The sequence below is a fragment of the Xiphophorus couchianus genome, chromosome 3, assembly GCF_001444195.1.
Source record: "Xiphophorus couchianus chromosome 3, X_couchianus-1.0, whole genome shotgun sequence".
Taxonomy (NCBI): domain Eukaryota; kingdom Metazoa; phylum Chordata; class Actinopteri; order Cyprinodontiformes; family Poeciliidae; genus Xiphophorus; species Xiphophorus couchianus.
The window spans coordinates 18,612,307-18,634,453 of NC_040230.1; the positions used below are offsets into that span (position 1 = coordinate 18,612,307).

The 22,147-nt window shown below is 41.9% G+C and overlaps 1 protein-coding gene across 4 annotated transcripts in view; it reads left to right on the forward strand.

The window, feature by feature from the left end:
• Positions 1 to 1,475: 1,475 nt before the first annotated feature.
• The window catches only part of kirrel3l (kirre like nephrin family adhesion molecule 3, like), a 45,440-nt gene continuing 24,768 nt past the window's right edge, over positions 1,476 to 22,147 (forward strand). The window contains exon 1 of one of the 4 annotated variants that reach the window (XM_028012753.1): positions 1,476 to 2,156. In XM_028012753.1, coding sequence (XP_027868554.1) covers positions 2,108 to 2,156 — 49 coding nt within the window. In that variant the 5' untranslated portion in view covers positions 1,476 to 2,107. The remainder of the gene's footprint in view (positions 2,157 to 22,147) is intronic. The other 3 variants (XM_028012754.1, XM_028012755.1, XM_028012756.1) reach the window with 3 other exon arrangements.

Genomic DNA, 22,147 nt, shown 5'->3' on the forward strand with positions numbered 1-22,147 from the left:
AGTCTGGAAAGGGTTACAAAGCTTTGGGAGACATTATCCACAAATGGTGCAAACATGGAGGAGTGATGAAGCTTCCCAAGAGTGGCCAGCCAACAAGAAAATTACCCCAAGAGCGCACAGATGACTCATCCAAGAGGCCACTAAAGACCCCACAATAACATCCAAAGAACCGCATGCCTCAGTTAGGGTCAGAGTTCATGTCTCCGCCATAAGAAAGAGACGAGGCAAAAATGGCCTGCAGAGAAGAGTTCCAAATTGGAAACCAATGCAGAGCATGACAGTAAGGCTCTTCTAAATTTTTCCAGAACACATCTTGATGATCCCCAAAACCTTCAGGAAAACATTGTGGACTGATGAGACAAAAGTTGAACTTTTGGAAGGTGTTTGTCCCAGTATGTGTGTTTGTCCCAGTATGTCTGGCATAAGGGTAACACCACATTTCAGAATAAAGAATACAGTAGTAAAACATGGCGATGGTCTGAGGCTGTTTTACTGCTTCAGGAACTGAAAGACTTGTTGTGATATATGGAACAATATATTTTACTATCTACCAAAAAAGGAGAGTACCCGGCCAAATGTTTGTGACCAGAAGCTGAAATGAACTCCGGCAGGAAAATGATCCAAAACATCAGCACCACTCAATGTCTGAAGAAAAACAATATGAAGACTTTGGAGTGGCCTAGTCAAAGTCTTAAACTGATTCCTATTGAAAATCAGGTTAAGATTGCTATTGAGAATATTAACAGGTAAAGATTTTGACCTGTTAAGATTTTTATTTTTTTTTATTTTTTTGCCAATGTAGCAAAATTTAGAACAATTCTGCATAAATGAGTGGGTCAAAATTCCTCCACAGTGCTGTGAAAAACTCATTGCAAGTTATCACAAACACTTGATTGTAATTGTTGCTGCTAAGGATGGCCTACCCAGTTATTAGATTTAGTGGGGCAATCACTTATTCACCCAGTGACATTCTATGGACGTTTGGATTAACTGTATTTTATTGTTTCTGAAACATTGAAGTGTAACAAATAAGCAAAAAAAAAGATGACCAGGAAGAGGGGGAGACCTTTTCACACCACTCTATTCCGTAAGAATGAGACGTTCATGCTTCAAGGGAATAGTGCTAACAACATTTAGCCAGGGTTTTGGTAAAAATCAAGTGGTAGACATTTAAATGAAGACAATTTACTAATAATCTGGAAATTTGAAAACCCTGCTTACTGAATACTTAGAATCGTGTTGTACCACCAGGAAATTGATTTTATCTTGGCAGCAATTAAATAGACAGCATTCCAGGATTTTAATTCATCATTATATAAACTTCAAATTTCACGATTAGTCTTCTTTCAACTCATCGTGATCGTGCAGTCATTTAACAGAGATGAACTGTTTTTAAAACGCTCCTCCTGACGCCTGCTCAGCCAATGGTAGCCCCCTGGGGGCGTGGGCCGCCGGGGGTGGGCACCCTCCGGATGAAGCATCTGAGGCACTGGGGCTCCTGCGAGTCAGCTCTTGCCAGATTTGAACCCCACCACCAGATGACTGTCAGAGCGCATTTCTTATTGGGAAGAAGGAGAGAGAAGTAAAAGCAAGGAGACCCGCCTGGGAGGAAGAAGCCTGTGTGAGGGACAGAGGCAGAGAGTGTGAGGTACAGTGAGAGCAGAGACTCCAGCGGACCGCAGACAGCCAACTTCATCGGAATTGTTTGGCTGCGCGCTGTGGCGGAGTATAGATCGCTTCCGAGCGACTCCGGGTCAGCATCAGCAGCATGTTGGAGAAGACTTAAAGGCGGACCGTGGATGAAGCTTGACTGAAGCGTTCGAATCTCTGACAGTCTGCCGGAGAGCGGAGAAGGAGGCAAGAGCCGTGCCAGCGAGGCAAGGAACAGACACTGAAGGAGCTGATGCTGCGGGAAAGTTACCAACTATGGAGATTTACAGCTAAGTGAGAGTTTAAGCACTGATCGGAGCGTTCAGAGTTATTTCTCCACACTGGATGCGGTTATAGACAGATCTCGGTGCGCTTTTTCTTCTGATTCTGGTGCCGCGGTGGACCCAGCCATTTCGGTCGGCGTAGATCTTTTCACCCTACACAGTCAGTGGGCAGGATGTCTGAAATGACTTCTCTATATCTCGTCTTTTGCCTTATGGTGACAGGTAAGATGTTTTTATTCAGTTTTGTTTTATTATTTAGCCTGCAGGTCTGTATTGATGGAAGGGGATGGATTGCTGCTCCATATGGCGCTGCGTCAAGTCGCCTCAGTGCGCTGGTCTGCTGCAATGCTACATTTCACAGCTGTTAATGACCAGTAAATGTTTAATCACTTATTTTAAAAGAAAGGAAAAGAAAGAAAAGGCAGCTGCCAGCTGCATCTAAGGGTTTCACCCCATGTATGCCCGAGTGAATAATGTGAATGCGTAATTTGGGTTTATCCCAAATGGTCTCTGCTCTTGTGCAAATACAGGATCTCTGTTTTAAGTGGGGGACTTCGCGCAGAATTACGGCTTCGGGGCGCACCTACATAAAGTGCCTCTCTGGCTGTTTTTCTTTTAGCAAGTAGAAAACTGTGGCTTTGGACTGCACAGAGCATGTGTGGGAGCCAGTTCGGAACACAAAAGCGTGGACCAATCCACGAGAATGACTGGGACAAACAAAGCGAGTCCTGCAAGCGCTGATGGCACGGCTCCTCGTCCCTTCAACCCTGCAAAGTTACTCAGCGGCGGTTTTCCTTTAAGAAAAGATTAACTGGCCCGGCATGTGGTGTGGTTGTAGATTTTGAGTGAAAACAGAGGAAAGGCGCATAGGTGGGGATGCAGAGGGGTGCATAGAGAGAGATGTGGAGGGACGCAGGGAGGGTAGAAAGAGAGTGAGCGTGGATCGGAAAAGTGAGTGGGACAGACAAATTGGGTGAGAGCGTTTGTTTTTCTTCAAGCGAGCAGAGACACAAAGCACCTGTCTCCCCCGCTCGCGTCCCCCGCACACAGACACACATCACCACTCTCTTCTGCTTTTTTTTGTTTGTAGGATTTACTTAACGCTTTGTTTATGTGCCAGCTTGGCAAAACGTGCTCACTGCGCTTTGAAAGATGTTATACATTTTTAAAAGAAAACTGAATATTACATATTTCTGCATTTGGAAATCTTAGTAGATGTTTGAATGCATATTTAAATGAAACTTGTGACTGTTGTTCTGCTAGGCTTGTGAGAGTTTACAGAAGTATAAACATCGGGATCAACAAGCTGCATTTTTGAGCAGCTGCTCAGAGCCGGCCCAAGGGATAAACAAACTAAGCTGCTGCTTAGGGACCCCCCAGGCCAGCAGTGGAGGGCTCCTAGGAGGCCTCTCACAAAAAATATGTACATTTGTACTTACTTCTAAAAGCTAAATCAGTATTTCTTTAAAAAAAAACTTTCACAATTAGATTCATTTAGGATTTAAAAAAATTGACAAATGTAATTGGAATCATAATCATTTTTGCTGCTTGTGCTAGACAGAGAAAAAGCAGAGAGGCTGCTTGAGAATATTTGAGACGCCAGAAACAGGGACCCTTATGTTGTGGAAACTAAAGGAGCTCTTATTTAATTAACACTGTCATAAAACTGCTGTGGGCATGCTATAAGATTCATGTGTCTAAAGTCGTTAACAGTAGAATACATACACGAGTCAATAGTTCAAGTAATTACCCAGCACAAGTCAAATTGTTATATTGTCAGTGTGTGTTCTCTCTATGGAGAAAAAAAAAATTAACATTAAAGTAGAATCCTGAGTGTCTTTAAGATATTACTTAGCAACTGTTTGTTCTATTTCTTTTTTTAATGTATGTATCAAAAGGAAAATTATTAAACTATTATGTTTTATTCGGGTTATCATACTGTGAAAATCTCTTTGCAGCCCGTGGATGCATAGAGTTAACACTTTAAAATGAACAAATTCATTTCATGTCATTGAGAATACACAACAGTGCCATTCTAGCACAGGTCTTTTCTTGGAGGGACAGAAGTTGTAGGAAAAAAAAAAATAATAATCTGAACCCTTTGGGCTGCATTTTTAGTTTCTTGCATGAATCAGTTTCCCCCTAGCAGCTCTCAGCAAATGGCAAAGCTTGCCCAAATGGCCATTTCCTGCACGTGTACGTCTTCACCTCCAGCCCCCGGTTCCGCATGGTTTTGTCATTATTCAAAAGCCCGAGGGAGGGTACATGACACCAGTAAACCGGTCCCTGACAGAGCAGCAGCAGCTGGATGAGAAGAAGCCAAAGCCAGATAGTGGCATATATCCCTTGACCTCAACCCCATTGCACATTGGAAACACTCGCATTTCTCTCTTGTGCTCTCTCACCACACAAACACACAGAAATAATGAAAATGGTGACAGCTGCCCTAATTAGAACCTAAGAGACCCTAGACCTCATTTACTGGGTCACTCTTTAAGGCATATATGCTCACAACTGGTTGCACTCATAAATGTATCCAACTTCAACTTGTGGTTTCCCTTTTTCTATTATTTTTGCGTGGCATATTGCTTACATTTCAATGAATGTAGGCTTGCTCAACACAGATAATTTACTTTCTCAGAGGGCTCCCAGAGGAATTGGATTCCACACTGCATCAGTATTCCGAGTAATCTTCAGTGAGCTCTTCTTTGGAACCTTTTGCTTTGGGTCGCCTGCGTCTCATCGGGCCGAGTTCAAAGGCTGCGAGCTGAGGTTACAAGTTTCTCTCCCTTCCTCTTATGTCGTGTCGCCACTCACGTCTCACTATAGTGTAATGCGGAGGAAATTTTCCACCTTGCTTCCTTTACTTCTTCTCACAGCTCTTTTTACCCAGTTGCCTGAATGTGTGACTGCGAATCGGGAGGACATGAGAGTAAGTCTGCCTAATGGGCTGGAGGCAGAAAGCAGACTTTCACCAAAAGTTTTGAAAAGCCCCATTCACTATCATGTACTTCGTGCAATGGAGTTCAGATGTAGAACTGTAATGTAGCAGGGGAAGCAAGGAATACTCTCCACCCCTCCCTTGTCATTCCTCTTTTCCTCATTACTAAAGATGGGTCTTCTCTACATGGAGAACAACTTTGTATGTGGATGCAGAGACAACAGAGCCCAAGAGGTTTGCTTTAAGCAGCCGTGCATATTTTATGAACTGACACTCTGGGCTCTTTGAATTCTCTTGGATGGAGTCTGGATGGGGACAGTTAAAGAAGAAGCCGGGGGTAGAGGAATATGGTGGGAAGGAAGGCTTAGCGGGGATGAGACTTAGATGTGTCACCGGCATCTTGGTGATTAAGCAGAAAAGTGTCTAGTAAACAGAAACAAATTCCACTGAGGTCTCCAAAACTTTTTTTCTGTCTTGTTGCTCTTGTCAAACAAACCCAGAATCATGGTTATAATCACTTTGTCCTTACTTCTTCAAAAAAAAAAAAAAAATTTAAGCCCTAATGATAAAAGGATTCCATGGTAGAAAGTTTGGAGAGGCAGAAAACCCCAGCAAGCCAGTGAGGTGTGTGAGAGATGAGGTTCAAGATAGTGCAAACACAGCAGAATTCGAACACATCTGAGTCCTGAACACCAATGTATTGCATTATTTAGAAGACAAAGTCATGGCAAAGATATGGATATTTTCCTCTCTGCTGGGTATCCTGGATGAGCTCTGAGTAATGGGTTTCTTGAAGGATTTTGTACTGGAAGTGGAATCTGAATTAGACATGGGTCAGGATGAGATTCTCACTGTAAGATCACGCTAAGTAAATTCACTATGGTTTCATGGCAATACAAATGTAACAGATCTATGGAATAAATTCACTAAATGTTTTGTGTTTAAAAAATCTGGGAAAACAGCCTCTAGCTTCCCAACATTAGAATAAAAGTACTGTGCAAAGCACCTTCAGCTTCTAAAATATTGGTCTGTGTGTTTTTGCAGACTGTAAATACTTCCAGGCAACCAAATATTTATTTTATATATGTATGAAAAAGTGTAGTGGCTTTGATTAGCTGGCTAGCACTGCACAGCAACAGGTGGAGGAGAGGCCATCATTGTGTTGAACTATGCCCCACGCTGTTGGAGAAAACTCTGTTTCTCCATCACTTCTTTTTTCTAGAAAAAAAAAACTTCAACAACACCATATAAACTATGTGATGGATGGAGCGTTTCAGCATTCTTGAAATCATATTTAAAATTTCTAGGCTTTTCTAGATTCTTTAACCTATCAGTAGCATGCTGTACATTTTTTGTGTTAAAATCTCAAAATTTGATGAGGAAATGCTAAATATTTGCACAACAGGACCAAGATTTTTAATAATGCTATGTTTTCTGTGATAATCTTAGACCATTGTCTTTCTAGCTCTCTTCATATCCTCATGTTTCCCCTTCCCCCACTCTTATGGAAGAAGAAGTCTGAACTAAAACAGAGAACAATGGAGCTTGATAACATTGCTTGTCTCTAATCAGTTTTGCCATTTGGGTAAACACAGATAAAGAACTTGGCAGCATGTCCTGAGGCGTCGTTATCAGCTCTGAGCAACTTAACTGGATGTGCGCTGCTGGTTCAGACAAAACCACAGGAAAGCACAAAAGTAGCCAGGTAGCAAACTGTTGACGGCACTTGGCCTCATCCAGTTTTATTTTTATCTCTATCCGCCCATCCTCCTTTTGTCTTCAGTCTGTCCCCGTGTGCGTCTTCGCACATCCTCACCTTCTCTTCCTTTGGGTCAGTCGGAAGATCTGTAGAGGAAATGAAAGGGAATAGGGCAAAGGAGGGCCATGTCAGCATCCTGCCTTGAGACCCCCCACCCACTTACTCACACACACATCCCTTCCTTGTATCATCAGCATAGAAAAGAGGAGTGAAAGCAGAAAGTTATTTACCCTTTTATTCTTCTATGCAAACACAGTAATGGAAAGAATGGAGAGAGGGGGAAAGTGGGATTAATTTGGTGCCTTTCATTAAAACATCCCCCCAAGGCGAAGAGTCGCATTCATACAGTAGCAGCTATTTCAAGAAAGGCTTGAATTGCATTTATCTCCCCTAAAAACACAAGTGTCACCTCCTTCTAGAGAGATGTATCACCGCTCCAGAAGACTCTAAACCCAGAAACCAAGACAGAAAAAACATGAGACATATAGGACCACACATTCATTTTTATTTTCCAATCAATTGCTGCCTAGGAAGACAAGGATTTCATATCTCCTGCCGAGAGACAAAAACCAACAGCAAATTGAAATTTATCTTCTGCGTCGCAGCAATATCTGTTCCTGTGTTATCTTCACCAGCCGTGTTCTTTAACCTTGTATTAGAGATAGCTGTATGGATTTTGGCAGCCAAGGGGAGTCTCGTAGGGAAAACGAAAAGTCCTATTTGCAGTGCCACCAGACAGCATTAATTTGACACCAGATGCTGATCCATTTTACTTCACTTCTCACTTCCTATTTATGCAGTTTGATTGTTGGTGGCACTTACTGAGCAGAGGAGCTGAAATATTCAGCTCTATGCACTAGGGCTAAGAGCTCAGATAGTAATGGATCAAAAGAAGCTTGCTGAGGCAACATCCCTAACACATAGGCATACTCAGAGAGGTCAAGGGCAGACACTGAAAGAGTAACTGATGGGCTGGGACGAGTATCTGACATCTTCAGGGCTGTGTGCTTTTTTTCTATAGATAGAAGGTGCAGTGAGATTGTCCAATTGACACTGCAACTCAATTAACACCTCATCTCCACAATCACTTACATAGATGTTATAGTGGAGATGAACCAAGAAATAGACTGTTGACCGCAAAATGACAGATTTTCACTTTGTTTTGCTCAGACCAGTAAATGTCCAGTTGGAAGTTCCAATGTCCAGTCTTTTGCCAGTATTTAAACACACCCGCACCAGTAAACAGCAAATGGTCAGGGCAATAACTTTACACTTTAGGCTGCATAAAGACTATGTATTAACTTTTCTTTGTATCAAACAATTAAAAAGAAAACTCTTTAGTACTTCTCATGCCAATATCTTTGATATGAGTGTGCCTGGGACTCACTGAAGAGTAAAGATCACTGTTACTTTGATCTAATCTAGCATTCCTCTCCAAACTCTCTTTTCATCACTTTCTATAACTCCATCAGTTCACACTTCTAGTGATTCCAGGATAAATATTTTGTTATTGATCAAAGTAATAACCAAAATAGTTGGTATGTTCTTGCTTGGGCTGCTCTGTGCTGTTTCAGGAGGTTCTCTGTGGGTTTAGAGTAAACATAGCCTGTATTGTGTTTCCTTTTTTTTTCTTTGCTGGGAAAACTTAGGAATCTCAGCCTAGGAGGTAAAGAGGAGATCCAAAATCTGAAGGGATGTCAGTCAAAGCTTATTGATTGAAAATTTAACTGCAGTTCACTGAGTGGCAAAACATGTTAATGCCATTAAGTGGTTTGGAGAAGTGAGCGAAGAGCAAAGTGTGTAGGTGGCTGAGGTGGTGATGGTGGGTGGTGGAAGGGTAAGGTGTGTCTCTCTCGTGTCTGTTTGAGGAAAGAAAGCTGATGCAAAGATAACAATGGGCTCAGCATGAGCGATGGAGAGGGAGAGAGAAAAGAAAGAAAGGCACAGGGGGGTCAAAAGGATTTACTGCCAGGAGCCTAGCATTCCAGGTAATGGATATACTTGTGTTAGTGTAAAGAAAACCTGCTGTTCTTCTTCTCAGACAACAGAGGTGAAAAGCAACAAAGGAGTAACTGACTGAAAGTCTGAGGCGGATTAACAGAAAGTTGATAATGCAACACCCTGGGCTAAGAATTGCGTCCTCTCATGAGCGTCCATGTGTCAGCTTTAGAGTGCAGATAAGGGTGGTGCAGCAGACGTTTGCTACATTTTTGTGAAGATGCTACAGGGAGGGCAAAAACACACATGCCTAAGTGCTTCCCAAGCTGGCTAAGGTAAACCAAACACCCATCTTCTAAAGAGGAAGCAGTCCAACCATTGTTCCAGCACATTGCACCCATCTGACTGAGATATCCTTTGCGTTGTGCAGATCCCTGGGGGCCGGAAATAGAACGAAGCGGAGGAGTACAGGGACCGATTGTTCCCCCGCTCAGACTATCCACAGATGGGGCTATGGCACGGGGACGCTCGCTGTTTGCTTTTGAAAGTCCCAGGCGTTTCCTCTGCAGTCATGGTTTACGGAATGCTCTGGGGGATAGTGGAGAAAAGGGAACCACTGGAGACAACGGGGAAAGAGAAGGGAAGGGCTCAGAGCAGAGAGAAAAAGAAAAGATGGGGAGGGAAAAAAAGTAGTTTGCTTAATATCTTGTCAGGGTGAATATAGTGTCATTGCCAAGAAGAGAAGACAGATGATATAGCCATCCAATGATGGGATAGGTGGGTGAGAAAGTGCTCAAGTCCTCTCTAGAGACATATAGAGCTGGAGATAATGGAGAAAGAAGGAAGAGTAAAGAGAGTGAGGGAAAAAAGAGAAAGGATGAGATGCAGGGAACCCAGAATGCATCCATCATGTGGTTTGGTGCAGAAGCCATTTGTACCTATTGTACTCCATAATTTGTTTTCTCAGAGCTTGCATTGGGAGGGGTGCTGGGGGGGACACACCAAGCTATGGCAGCCATTTATTTTTGCACTAATTACATAAGTGAGACAGCATAATTAGACGTATAGCTAAACAGACAATAGGCTGAAAGAGAGACGCGCAGAAGGAGATAGACGGGGAGGTGTTGATGAATTCAGATAGATGAGAGGTTTGGGCCCTCTGTTTCATATTCAAGAGTGCGAGGGAACGCGTTAAAAGGAGTAAAGGGGATGGAGAAGGATAAAGGGAGAGGAAAAAGGGTGAGTAAAGGAGATGAGGCAATGCAAAGGATAAAAGATGAGAGGCAGGGAGAGAAAAGCTCTCTTCACAGACTGCACTTTTAGGCGCGGCCCAGTGCCACAGGAATAAGGCGCCTCATTTTATACACCTGCTCAGCAGGAGGGGAAAGAGACATATAAGGAGATGCTGTACAGGAAAATAGAAAAGGGCAAAAGAGAAGAGAGGGAAGAGGAGATTGATCTCATCTCAGCTCCTTCAGATCAAAGGCACAGAGTGGCTACAGACAGCTGTTTGTTGTGGCTTGTTTGGGAGGGTCCCTGTCTTTTTAGAGGTCATGAGTTCATCTGGTCTGCTATTTTGTTCAGGCAGGATTACTCTTAACAACACATGCCAAGCCCTTCATAAGCTACATGCCCTGCAAACATTCTCTGGTAAGAAATTGTGAGGTGGCGGTGCCATACAAGTCTGATCAGGGGATGAAGGGTGGTTCATTAGCTGTCTATGCCACACTCATAGCTTTCTCTTCATGTGCTAATACAGGGATGCATCTGCTCTGGTTCCTGTGGGGCAGTACCTGGGTGTGTTGGACATGTCACAAGCCTTTTTTAGGACTCTGGTAGAGGGAAAGATAAACAGACCCTTAATGAAGCCACTCAATCACAGGTCAGTTAAAACAGCTGACCAAGGATGGAAGGGCTTGTCAGGCTTGATTGGAGGCCCATTGAGGCTGGTCAAGAGAAGCTCTCGAGTCGTCACACTTCAGATTAGCCATTAACCACACTATAAACCTCAGCTTAGCCATTCCTCCTTCTCTAAACACACATCTGACAGACTGTTGTGGCTCATGTTAACTCCATGAGCGGTCAAGGGAGTTTTTAAAAAGCCAATTTAAACTCCGTCCTTTGTTTAACCACTCTAGGAACTCAAACCTGGAGTCATTGCATTGGTTATGTGCGAGAGTGTGTATGTAGGTTATTTTTTCTGACTTAAGGTATTACTTCTCCAGCATTTTATGCACCAGATTTACAAGTAGCACCACACTGATGTGAAATTTACAACACTAATAAAGTAGAATTTCGACTTTGTAAGATTCCTAAGTGACTTTATTCATGAAAAAAGAAGAAAAAGTTCTCATTTGCGCTATTGAATGGTTAAATGATATGGCTCAATCATGTGTTCCATTTTAAGTCAAAGGGAAAATTTCCATGTTTAAAATTTGAAAAATTCCCAGAATTATCACCTTGAACTTGGAATTAAAATTGGAAAATTATGAGGTTTTCACCCAACTCAACCTCAGTCTTCCACAAAATTTTTGTTTTTGTTGTTGTTTTAGTATAATTTAGCTACAATAAAACCACATTAGCTGTACATCTGATTTTTATCCTCTAAAACCTTTCATATGTTGGCTAAAAGCACAAAATGGAGAGAATATTGTTATCACCTTGTATTGATAATTAGTCTGATCACCGAGCATATTATGTAGCAAATGCAGTCGATTTGGTACTATTACTAACTATTTAAACAAGAATACATCTTAGTTAGATTTTGTCTTCCAAACAACAAAAGTATAGCCACAGATTATGGTAAATATATATACGTCTATTTAGAAGGTTCTGATAAAACAAAAATCTGCATCAGTTACTTTGCAAACAAGTGATATCAAAAGCCCTCTAGAGCCAATTTAAACTACTGTAGCTCACCACTAAGGCAGCCCAGGTAGCACCAGTGGTACCTATGCTGTAGGCTCAGGGTTTACATTTTGTGCAGAGCTGTTTTGGCACGTTCAACATTCTGTTTAAAATGGTCTGGTCTCATATAGCGGAACCTGCACAGTCTGTTTTTATTTTTTTGTGAGTGAAAGACAGGGTGGATGAGAGAAATCAATGACCCAATTCAACCCATTACAGCCATGACTGCTGCAGTAATGGTGTGGAAATGGACAGTGGTCATGTGGATCCCCCCGTTTACACCTCCAGGCTTGGATCACAACTGAGGCTCTTATTCATTTGCTTCGTGCTTTGATTAAAAAAAGTACTCTGAGGGTTTCAGAGGCTCTCACATGATGGGGACAAGGGAAGAGGTTTGTTCGTTCTGTGGGGGAGAAAATACTTTATCTCACCAGGGTTGCCAAAGGACAAACACATAACACTAGGCTGGAATTATCCTCAACAAATAACACTTGTAGTCCTCTCTTCTGGCAAATGTTGGCTCTTTGATTTGAGGTAATGTGCTAACAAGCAGTGGGTATATGGAATACCCATAGCCTTAATATGTGTATTTTCAAGGAAGTGAGAGTCTGCATGTGGCTTTGTGTATATATGCCACTTTGTGTGTGCGTGTGTATTTTCACACTAATTAATGAAAGGCTTTATATGCTGGCTGAGGTGACAATGGCCTGTCTCCAGTCAGGCATTGCATCCCCCTCCCATGTCAGTCTCAACCCTTGGTGGTCCGGGTCCTCTCTCTCGCACACTAACACATTAATGAGCCCAGTCTAATTAGTGCTTGTGGCTTCATACCAGGGACCCCTGAAACCACATCACCATTGTGAGTTAGCCTAATCAGGGGACCACTAAAAAGACAAGAGTGCCCAGTGCTCAAGCAAGGATGTTCACATGTATGCCCGACCAGTTTGGATTCCCTCAAATTAGCACCCCAAATCTTTTGGACGAGGAGAGGGAGCAAAGAAAGAAAAGGTTGCATTTTTCAGATTTGTGACCACTGAGGATCGGCTGCTCACTCCTTCCCATTTATCTCCCTCACTTCCTCCCATAGTTCTCCTCCCGAGGGCGATGCAGAAAAATGATTTTCCTCTTCTTCTTCCTTATTCTTCACCGCAGATAATTCAATCTGTTTAATATAAAATAATCTCTCCCGATTTTTCAGCCTATTTTAACCTGATCAGTCAAACAGCTGCCTCAGGGGGACAAGCTGCATTCCAGCTCGTCAAAAAAAAAAAGAAATTATGGGAGAGTCAGCCCAGGGAAGCTGTGTGCTTGGAAAAGTGTCTGTTTGCTGTTCTTATGTTTCACAGGTAAAACAGAGGGCAACGTGATTCAAATTAAAGGGCATTAAAGTTCCTACACATTTTTAAAGTCAAAATTCTGAACTTTTCCAGACTCATATTTTTAAATACTAAATATAGTATTTAATATATATGCTGGCATGCTTTAGGGATATTGGCAAAGCTTTAAATGTGGAATTTGCAAAAAACCAAAGAGTGTAAGAAAGTGGATGGTTATTTATTTTCATTGCTTTTTTAGCTCTCAAAAAGTTACATAATTTTTCATCCTTCTTGTGCTTTTCTCAACCCCCTACGTAGGAGTCCTGAAAATGAGAAACCGAATGATACAAATAAATATACAGAAAAGACATTAACAGTCCTCATAAAGGAAGACAGTTGGTGATGCGAGTTGTGGTACTTGAGGTCTGGGGGTTTAACTTGTGTCCCACAGCACTTAACATCCCCCTAGCCATCTCTCCTGGCAGTTAATTAGAATCCAATAAGGTTGCTGCCTGTTGATCATTGTTCCTCCAGTGTGTTTACCCTTTCTAGAGGCTCCATTCGCTGCTTAATCTGGCGAGAAGCTGAATGTCAATAGGTCAGGCCAAGACTCCAGAGCCCCGAGAGAGAGTGGGAGAGACCCTGAGTCGACACATAGGGAGGAAAGAGAGAGGACCATTCAGCTGAAGGAAAGAGGTCATTTTTCTCCTTCCCCTCAATATTGGTCTTTGCCGTTCTATTCATCCGCACCCAGCCTCCACCTCTTGCTTCTCCCCTTCTTGTCTTTTCTTCTCACTTCTAATCCATCCTCTTGATTGTTCTAAGCTGCTTTCAGCCAGCCTCCAAGAGGGTGGAGGGGTGGAGGTGGGGGGGACTCTGAGTCTGTTTTAATTAAGATTTAAAAGACGACTCCCTCAAGCAGGGAGATTTAAGAAGAGATGGACAGAGCGGAGTAAACGAGTAAAGATGGGACAGATTGCAGATTGGACACAGCAAATATCAGAAAATCGGTACGGAGGGAAAGTTAAAAAGCTATTATTTAACGCACATAGATGGGAGCGTCGAGTACACAAGCACAGCCAGACACTGAGGCATTGAAAGGGGCTAAGCCAGATGGGATTTTTTTTTTCTTCATTTGTAATCACACAGCACAATCTATATAGATTGATCTCAACTTCCTGTGATTCATACCGCATCCTGCGAGAGTGATATGGGATCAGTGGTAGCCAGCAGGCAAGCTGAGCGAGTTATCTCCACTCTCTGTCTAATGATCGATCATCTCACCAGATGGGCTTAAGAGCCCTGTAACACTTCACTTGTTTATCAGAGCTGCAAACCTTAGGCCTATCTGTAGATGTGACCCGCAAAGTAAGTGTTATTTTTGCAAACATATAGTACTTAAGAGTAAAGGTGTTATGATCAGGGGCCCATCCAGTAAGTTCTGAAAGGGGTTTCCAGATGGGGGGCACCTACAATCTTCTAGTGGGATATCAAAAGAATTAAAGTAGTTTTATTATATTGTTGTCATAATGGGAGGAGGTGGGAAGACAGGACAAGGCATAATTAACAGATAGAAAAACGTAGTGACATAAGCAAAAAATAAATTAATAATCAATTTTCAAGCTAGCCCCCTCTAAATTGTATGGATTAAAAAAAAAATCTAAGCCTATCTAGCAAAGGGTCTCTGGGGTGTGATAGGTTTAAGAGTTTGTAGGTGGGCGAACCTGGTAACTATGCATTCATCTCTCAAAACAATATCAGCAATTTAGGGTTTACCAGAACAAAATGAGTAAAAGAAAAAGTAAGGTAAATGTAAATCAGCAGCATCACATGTATAAAAATATTCCCCTATTATTTTCTAACGTCTCACACAGGCTGCGTCCAGACAGCAGCCAATGCTTCTAAGCATGGATGCAGCAATCCTTTTTGAACTTGTTCTATTCAGAAGCTGTGCTTCCAGCATATCCTGTCTCAACGCATTTCAGCAGAATGTGCCGAATGTGTGCTAAACGTGAACATTTAACCAGAGGCACGCCAGCTCTGCTACTGTGCGTTACCCATAACAGTTCAGAAAATCAAAAACTTCATCTTTCAAAATGTTTATGTAGCATAGAACAGTTCAGTTGAGTCCATATATACTGTGGTTTTTATGTTTTGTCTCTTTCTAAGGTGGTGCCAATCCTAAAGAAGCATTAAAAAGGCTGACTTTTTGTTTTTGTTTAGTGTTTTAAACTACTCAGGTTGGATAAGTCTAAGTATTTCAGATTTTGAGTTGATGAAAGCAGACTAGACCAATTTGAAAAAAAAGTACCATAACTGAATCTTGCTGGCTAGCCTGGTGAGCAATCTTTATTATTTGATTCTGTCCAAACAACTCCTACTTAAGAGAGATAGGGAGCTTTAAAGATAAGTTTAAATATTCAGATGGTAGCTGTCAAATAATCACAAGTGAGACTCTTCAGGTATTCTTACACGTGGCTCTTTTTTTTTTTTTTTTACCCCTCCAGGGGGTCTTTTGTGTCCCTTATATGATAGTAGGCTGATAGGAAACGGGGAAGGAGAGGGGGGAAGACATGCGGTAAATGTCGTCGGGTCCAGGAGTCAAACCCGCGACGGCCGCGTCGAGGACTCAAGGCCTCCCAATATGGGTCGCGCTAACCACTACGCCACCACGGCACGCCCACACGTGGCTCTTTTTGAGTGCCATTGTCACAACAGTGGACGCCTGGGACATCCTCATTAACTTCTTAAAAGTCTTATCGCACCATGACAAAAACAGATTACCCCACAGGAGTCTGGCCGCTAGAGATACACGCTGACCCATTCCTGCATTGCTGTACTTACACCATGCAAACAGGGCATTTAATGGCAAAGCGGCATTTGCATGTTCATCTGCAGCCGTGTAGATGGTGTGTGCTTTGTGTTTAGTAAACCAGTCACATTGCACACATCTGCCCCTATTTTCAAACTTAACATTCTTCACTTGAAGACACACCCCAACACAAAACGAACAAAGACGTGTTTAAGTTCATCAAACCGCAGACTTTGGTGAAGGCAAGGGTCAAAAGCCCAACCCATGGCATTCTCCACTCAGATACAACCCAACACACAGCCACCATATGTCCACTATTTCACAGTTAATGAGCCAGCCCACCCCGGATGACAAAGATCTATTCACACTCAGTTGACTCTGAGGGAATCTGCAATTGCCACGGTGTGATTAGGACAGAATACAGCACTAGTCCAGCCAGTGGCCATTTGGGAGCAACAATAAACTAGAATGAACAGAGGAAGAAAAGACGTGTTAGAGAATATGGTACACGAACAAAGAACTTTATAAAACACTTTAAGAGGATAAATGCAGGCATGATCTCACCCTCAGCCTCGCTATGGCTCCATCGCCCGCCTCCATCAAAGCCCCCCCGAGACTCTCCCAGCACACTTTCTGCCTCCGTCACTCACAACTCTTAATAAGGCCAGCAGTAAACGGCGGGGGAAAATATGTGGGGATGAAAGCTTCTTCTCTTATGTTCTCGCTTTGAGGAAGTGTTTCAGGTTGTCAGGGGACGGGTGTAGAAGGCAGAGGGGGTGCATCTTTATGGAGTAATTCTGCATTTTAATAGAGACAATAAACCCGTCTGCTTTAAGATAATATTTTCTCCCATATCCTGTTGTGTTGTAGCTCTGGGGATTTCTGACAGACAACAAAAAAAAAAGAAAAAAAGAATCCACCCCCTCTAAGCAAAAGGTATAGAAGAAAGTCACGCCAAAGAAGAAGGTGTGCAGAGTTCCTGTGGGAGGGATAGATCACATATATTCTTTCACCGCAGTGATTAATAACTTGGAAAAAAAGGTCAAACTTGACTTGAAACGGTCCAGTATATCACAGTTGCATTTGGAGTCTGCATTTCATACATCAGTTCTGGCAATGATGTCCCATCAGTCCCATCAGCCTGGTCACACAGGAAAGACCCTCTGTGCAGATTATCAAAGATTGATGGGGTGTCCTAGTTAAAGACAGAGAAGCTCTCTGTCGTTCGCAGCTTTTGCGGAAGCACTTTTGTGCAAGGTTTAAGTGCATATGTTATGTGAAGCCCAAGGATTTAACTCAAGTATGTTTAGGAAATTTGCGAACGTGAAATTTCCAGACTTGTTATCTCAAAAAAAAAAATAGACAAATGAAAAGCAGCACATATGACTTTACCTCCTCCTATGATCCTTCGTACTCATTATTCTGTAACTACAGATGAAACAAACTGACAGAACAAACAGGATGTTTATCCTGATTGCTTCTTTTCTTCCTCTCCAAGACACAACCTAAGCATCTATTTTACTCTGTTCGCTGTCATCCTACCCATTTCTTTTTCAGAGTGCTTGCTTAATAATTAATTGATTAATTAGTTCCCTCATTAATCATTTACTCATTAATCATGGCCTGATTTTTTCTGGAGGAAGCAGCGCAATCTGAAAAACCCTGACTTCACATTTCACTCTAATTATGCTCTTTTACTAATCAACGCTTAAGAAATGGAGTTTCAGGAAATTAGTTTTCCCTTTCCTTTCCCCTTCTTTTCTCAGCACAAAGCAGGATGTAGTGAGGTTGGCATGTTACATTTTCCCTCCCTTTTTTGTGTTCTCAAAGCTCTTAGTCAGGAGTAATTTTTAGGGATGGTTCAGGATTTATTAAGTGAGTTTCTGTTAAAAGTTAGCAAAGGTTAATAACTTACCAGCAGTAGATAATTCTTTTGGCACCTTCCTTTAGTATAAATTCACATTAGCTGGACCCGGACATTGAAATTAACTGCTAGTCAGTGAGGGCCAAATACTAAAGCAGACATCTACCATCTTTATCTGCTAGTGTCAAACAAACCATAGTGCTTTATTCAAATCTTTAATTTGAAGTCTGCATTAATCCACAAAACCTTAAAGTTTACTCTTATTAGTTTCAGTTAATATTCTTGTTTGCTTATGCCATTTTTATTCTGAATTCTGAAAACATTTCCTAACCTGAGTTTGTTCTTGTTTTGCATTTTTACAGATTGCTTAATAGAACATCTTAGTTTAAATCAACAGAGACAAGTTTTGTTGACATTTTATTTCTGCATTTTACTTTGTGAACTTTGCTGCTAATAAGAAGGGGAAGAGAAGTGTTATAATTTGAAAAGTCCTTTTTAGGGTTTTGTCTGCCTTAGGTTTTGTATAAGTTATTGTAAAATGTAATGTCTATGCTAAATAAGTTGTTTGTTTTTTGTTGCTGGTGTAACATAGCATCACTAAACTGATGACTGCAATTTATATTCTCTTGGAGATATCTTTGTTAAAGTATAGTATTTAAACCGAAGAATGCAGTTGTTGAGGAGAGGACAAGCCGGGCCATTGCCTTCCTACGCAAGTCTGCTCAATTCTCACTTCACTGCTCCATCTTGGTTTTCTCCCATTGATATGGATTCCTCTGGTAGAATTTAAATCAGGCCAATCAGCGAATGGAAGGGGAAGTTGTGAACAATGACGTAAATTTTCTGCTCAGTTTTAAAACTGTAAGTCTATAGCCTTAGCAATGGTAACAGAGGAAATAAATAAAGCCATTCAATCCGTGTTAGCCGCGCTTCCAAATATTGAATTAACATTAACAGCTGCCTCATTCGACTTAGCACTTCTCTATACACAGTGGGGGATGGTTGTTTACAGCGCTGGCAATTTCCGGCTGCTGATTAGAAAACCTCAACATCGAATTGGCGCATTACAGAAGTCACAGGCAAACATTAGCAACTAAAATTTAAAATTCAACACAGTCCACGCCTCCAGGAAGCAATGTTTTCTTTATAGCCTAGAGTCCAGACCCTCTGTATGTAGCAAATTACGTAGGAGAAGGGGTTGGTTTTTACCAGTCTAGAGAGAGCCAAGTCAGTATAACTGGGTGCACTTGATGTTTATTTTGGTTGGCTTTAGTTTTGTTTGCTTTCATGAGGTCAACTGTTGAGTTATTAGTTTGGGATTTTTGTAAATAATGTTTTGGTCATGATTTTCTGTAAATACACCTGCTACACTCTACATCATCTGTCAACTACCGTTTTTCAGCCACTGTATCCACACAATGCAGGAATGACTTCTTTTCTTTCTTCAAGCACAGCTAAAACAGGGTGTCAAGCTTAAAACACTCACCTTCATACCCGGGGTTAATTGCACGCACTTACTACAGCAGACAAAAATCTATCTATACCACAGTACCAGACAGACCTTAGATGAGAAATAATTTTAATTTAGTCTCATTTCACAATTCACCATAACCTCTTTTCATAAATTCTGAGCCGTCACTTCAACATTATGCTTGCTGAAAATATTAGCGAGGGAGTCTACGTCCACATAAGAGAAATCCCCTCCCACTCTCCAAAAGAAAACAGCCCAAGCAAGCAAGTTTGAAGAGTGTAAGAACCAGAGAGGTGGCAGCTCTGTGAATCACACTCTCATTGTTTCCACTGAAGCCACAACTCCTCTGGGTGAGGAGGTAATTTGTTTAATCGCCAAGAGTTATAGTCCCTGGATGGAGAGATGGGGGCGATAGGATAGTTCTGAAATATGTTCGGCAATGTGGAACGAACACGAGAGGGAGAGTGACAAGAACCATTTTCAACACATTTAATTAGAAGTGTTTGTTTGCCTTTGTGTTTCTGTCCGATGCAGGGTTCACAACACAGCTCAGCTGCTTTGTGTGAAGAGACTCTTCAGAAAAAATAACATAAAAAAAGAAAATTATGCATCAAATTAAAGAGAACTCCAATGAAATAGAGGCAAGTCGGGTATTAACCTCTAAGCTTTAAAAAGCACACATATTAAACAACACTAATGAGACTCTCATTGAGCTAGCTGTGTATTATATTCAAACACACACAAAAGGGCAGCTCTGACTTTGGTGTGCCACCGCTGCTTCTGAATGAGGTTGTCTCTTATTCATCTCACTTGAAGCAAACACTGCAGGAGCGAACAATGCAATAGATGGCCCTTTCATGCTAATGAGATGCATACATTTACAGCAATACCACCCTCATTAAAAAAAATAATAATAATAATAAAGGAGGGAGTATTAATTATGAAACACACTACTTCCTATTGCGGGAAGCCAAGGGGGTCTCCACTGGGCTCAATTAGGAAGAGCAGGCCACAAATCCCATGACTAAATTAATTGATACCCCAGAGCATAAAGCTCTGAGTCTCTCTACAAAATCTATGTTGAGAGAATTCCTGTTTTCATTTCTAAAGCAATTGCAAAATATGACACATAAAGACAAATGTAATTTACTTTTTTAAAAATCTCTTCCGTGTTTGTTTTATAAATTTTTCATCTGTATTTTTTTCTTTTTTTTTTTGTATGCTAACTTGTATTAAACGTCATCACAGCAACCCAAGAATGACTTGGGGCCCTAAGCAGAATTTGTTTTGCGTCACAAATTCCAGTTTTTATTTACTAAATAAATAGCTACAATAATAATTGATAGAGATTAGTTCACTTCTGTATCTAGAGTTGGAAAAGAGTTCTCAATTATGCTTTTTTAATGTTTTTTTTTTTTTTGCATTTGCATTGGTGTGAAATATAACTTATGTTATGAGCAACATTTAAGATTCTTTTCAGTGGTGCGAAAAATGTTACGAATTTTACTTTTTGCTCCTCAAAAACCTAAGTTTCGGCTGATTCTTAACAAGCCACATATTTGAATCGCTTAGATTTTTCAATATTTTACTTGAGTCAAATGCTCTTGGTGGCCCCCACCTGGCCTGGAAGTCCAATGCAGTAGCTTTTTTCACTTAATGCCTGGGGACAGTCCCAATTCCTTTTCCATCTCTGAGCCATCTCTCGACCACATGTTGTGCACCGTTTCATCCACCATGTTAGCTATTGCACATACACTAAAGCAGGGCTTTCAATAAAAAAAAAATTTAAAAACAAGAAGATAATGATTAAAAGCACAGTAAATTGTAGTGAAAGTCCCTCCATCCAAGCACTGGTAAAAAAAAAAGGAGAGGGAGGATGAGAAACTGGAATGGAGTGGAGAGAAGATGCAGGGAAGGGGGTGGAGGGTGGAAAAGGGCTGGAACTGTGACACACATCCAGCCAGCAGCTGTCTTGCTGAGAAAAACACCAGGGGGTGAGCAGGAGCGAAATGACAAGACTAGCTCAATCAACATCTTGTCAACACAGCAAGCTGATGTGTACAGACAATTTCATACCACCACCGCAGACCCCCTCCTCTCCTTTTTCTTCCCGTTTTTCTTTTTTTTTTTTTTTTTCCACATGGCTTTTTGTTTCCTGTCCTGCTGCCAGCCAGCCAGCCAGTCACTTGCTATCTGTCTGCACGGAGTCAGCTCTCAGCTCTCTGGCTCGGGGCTTTAGTGTGTGTGTATTTGAAGGGAAGAAAGGGTGTGTGGGGGGTGTTTAAAAACCATACTAGAATTATGCAGAAGGAGACGCTTCTGCCTACTCAAAACCCTGAAGATACGGGACCACAAGGGTGATCGTGCATATACTCGTGGCAGGTTGTCAAGACACTGCAGCACGGTGACTGCGCGAATCATTCACATGCGCTCACATGCTGACTGTGTCACATCAGCACTCTTTGACCACCGCACCCCACCCTCCTTTTTCACTTTTTCTTCTTGCATGCATACCACTCTATTTCACTATCCGCTGCAAACTGTTGGAGCAGCTACTTAGTGCATGAGTCTGCGGCTGCTCGCCCGTGCGATCAGCCTCACTGCTGCCCTGATGTGTGCAGCACCCCGTCGCAGCGGGGAAAAGCCTCGCAGTGACGGCCTTGGAGACAGGCTGATTACAGCATTCCATCAATCGCCCCCCTGCTGCACCACAACCACCTGCCTCTGACTTGCTTCTTTGCAACTACAAGTTGACAGAATGGAAAAAAAAACTTTTTTCCATTTTTACCTTGCCTTTTTTTTTTAATCTTTCTAACATATGGCTCCTTTCCCCCCACCCCCTGCAGCTCCCTTTCTAACCTGCTTTCTTGAGTGTTGTGTTGACAAGCTGACATAAACCCCTGTGATTTTCACACCATGAATTCAAAGAGCAAAAGAAAAAGGGACAGAGGGATCCAAGACAGCAAAGAGGAAGAGAATGTTTTAGGGGAGTCTGGCAGAAGATGACAGCTGACAGTCTAGAAATGCAGAGCGATGGCAGAAGAGCCCAAGAGAAACAAACCAACAATTAGTAACACCTTATGTAATGTTCAAGGAGGGCCTGCTAGCCATTGATTTCAGGGATCATGCCTCACTGGCTGCAGACATATGCGCAGTAAGCAGAGCAGTGAGCCGATGGCAATGGATTGTAGATGGATGTAGGACT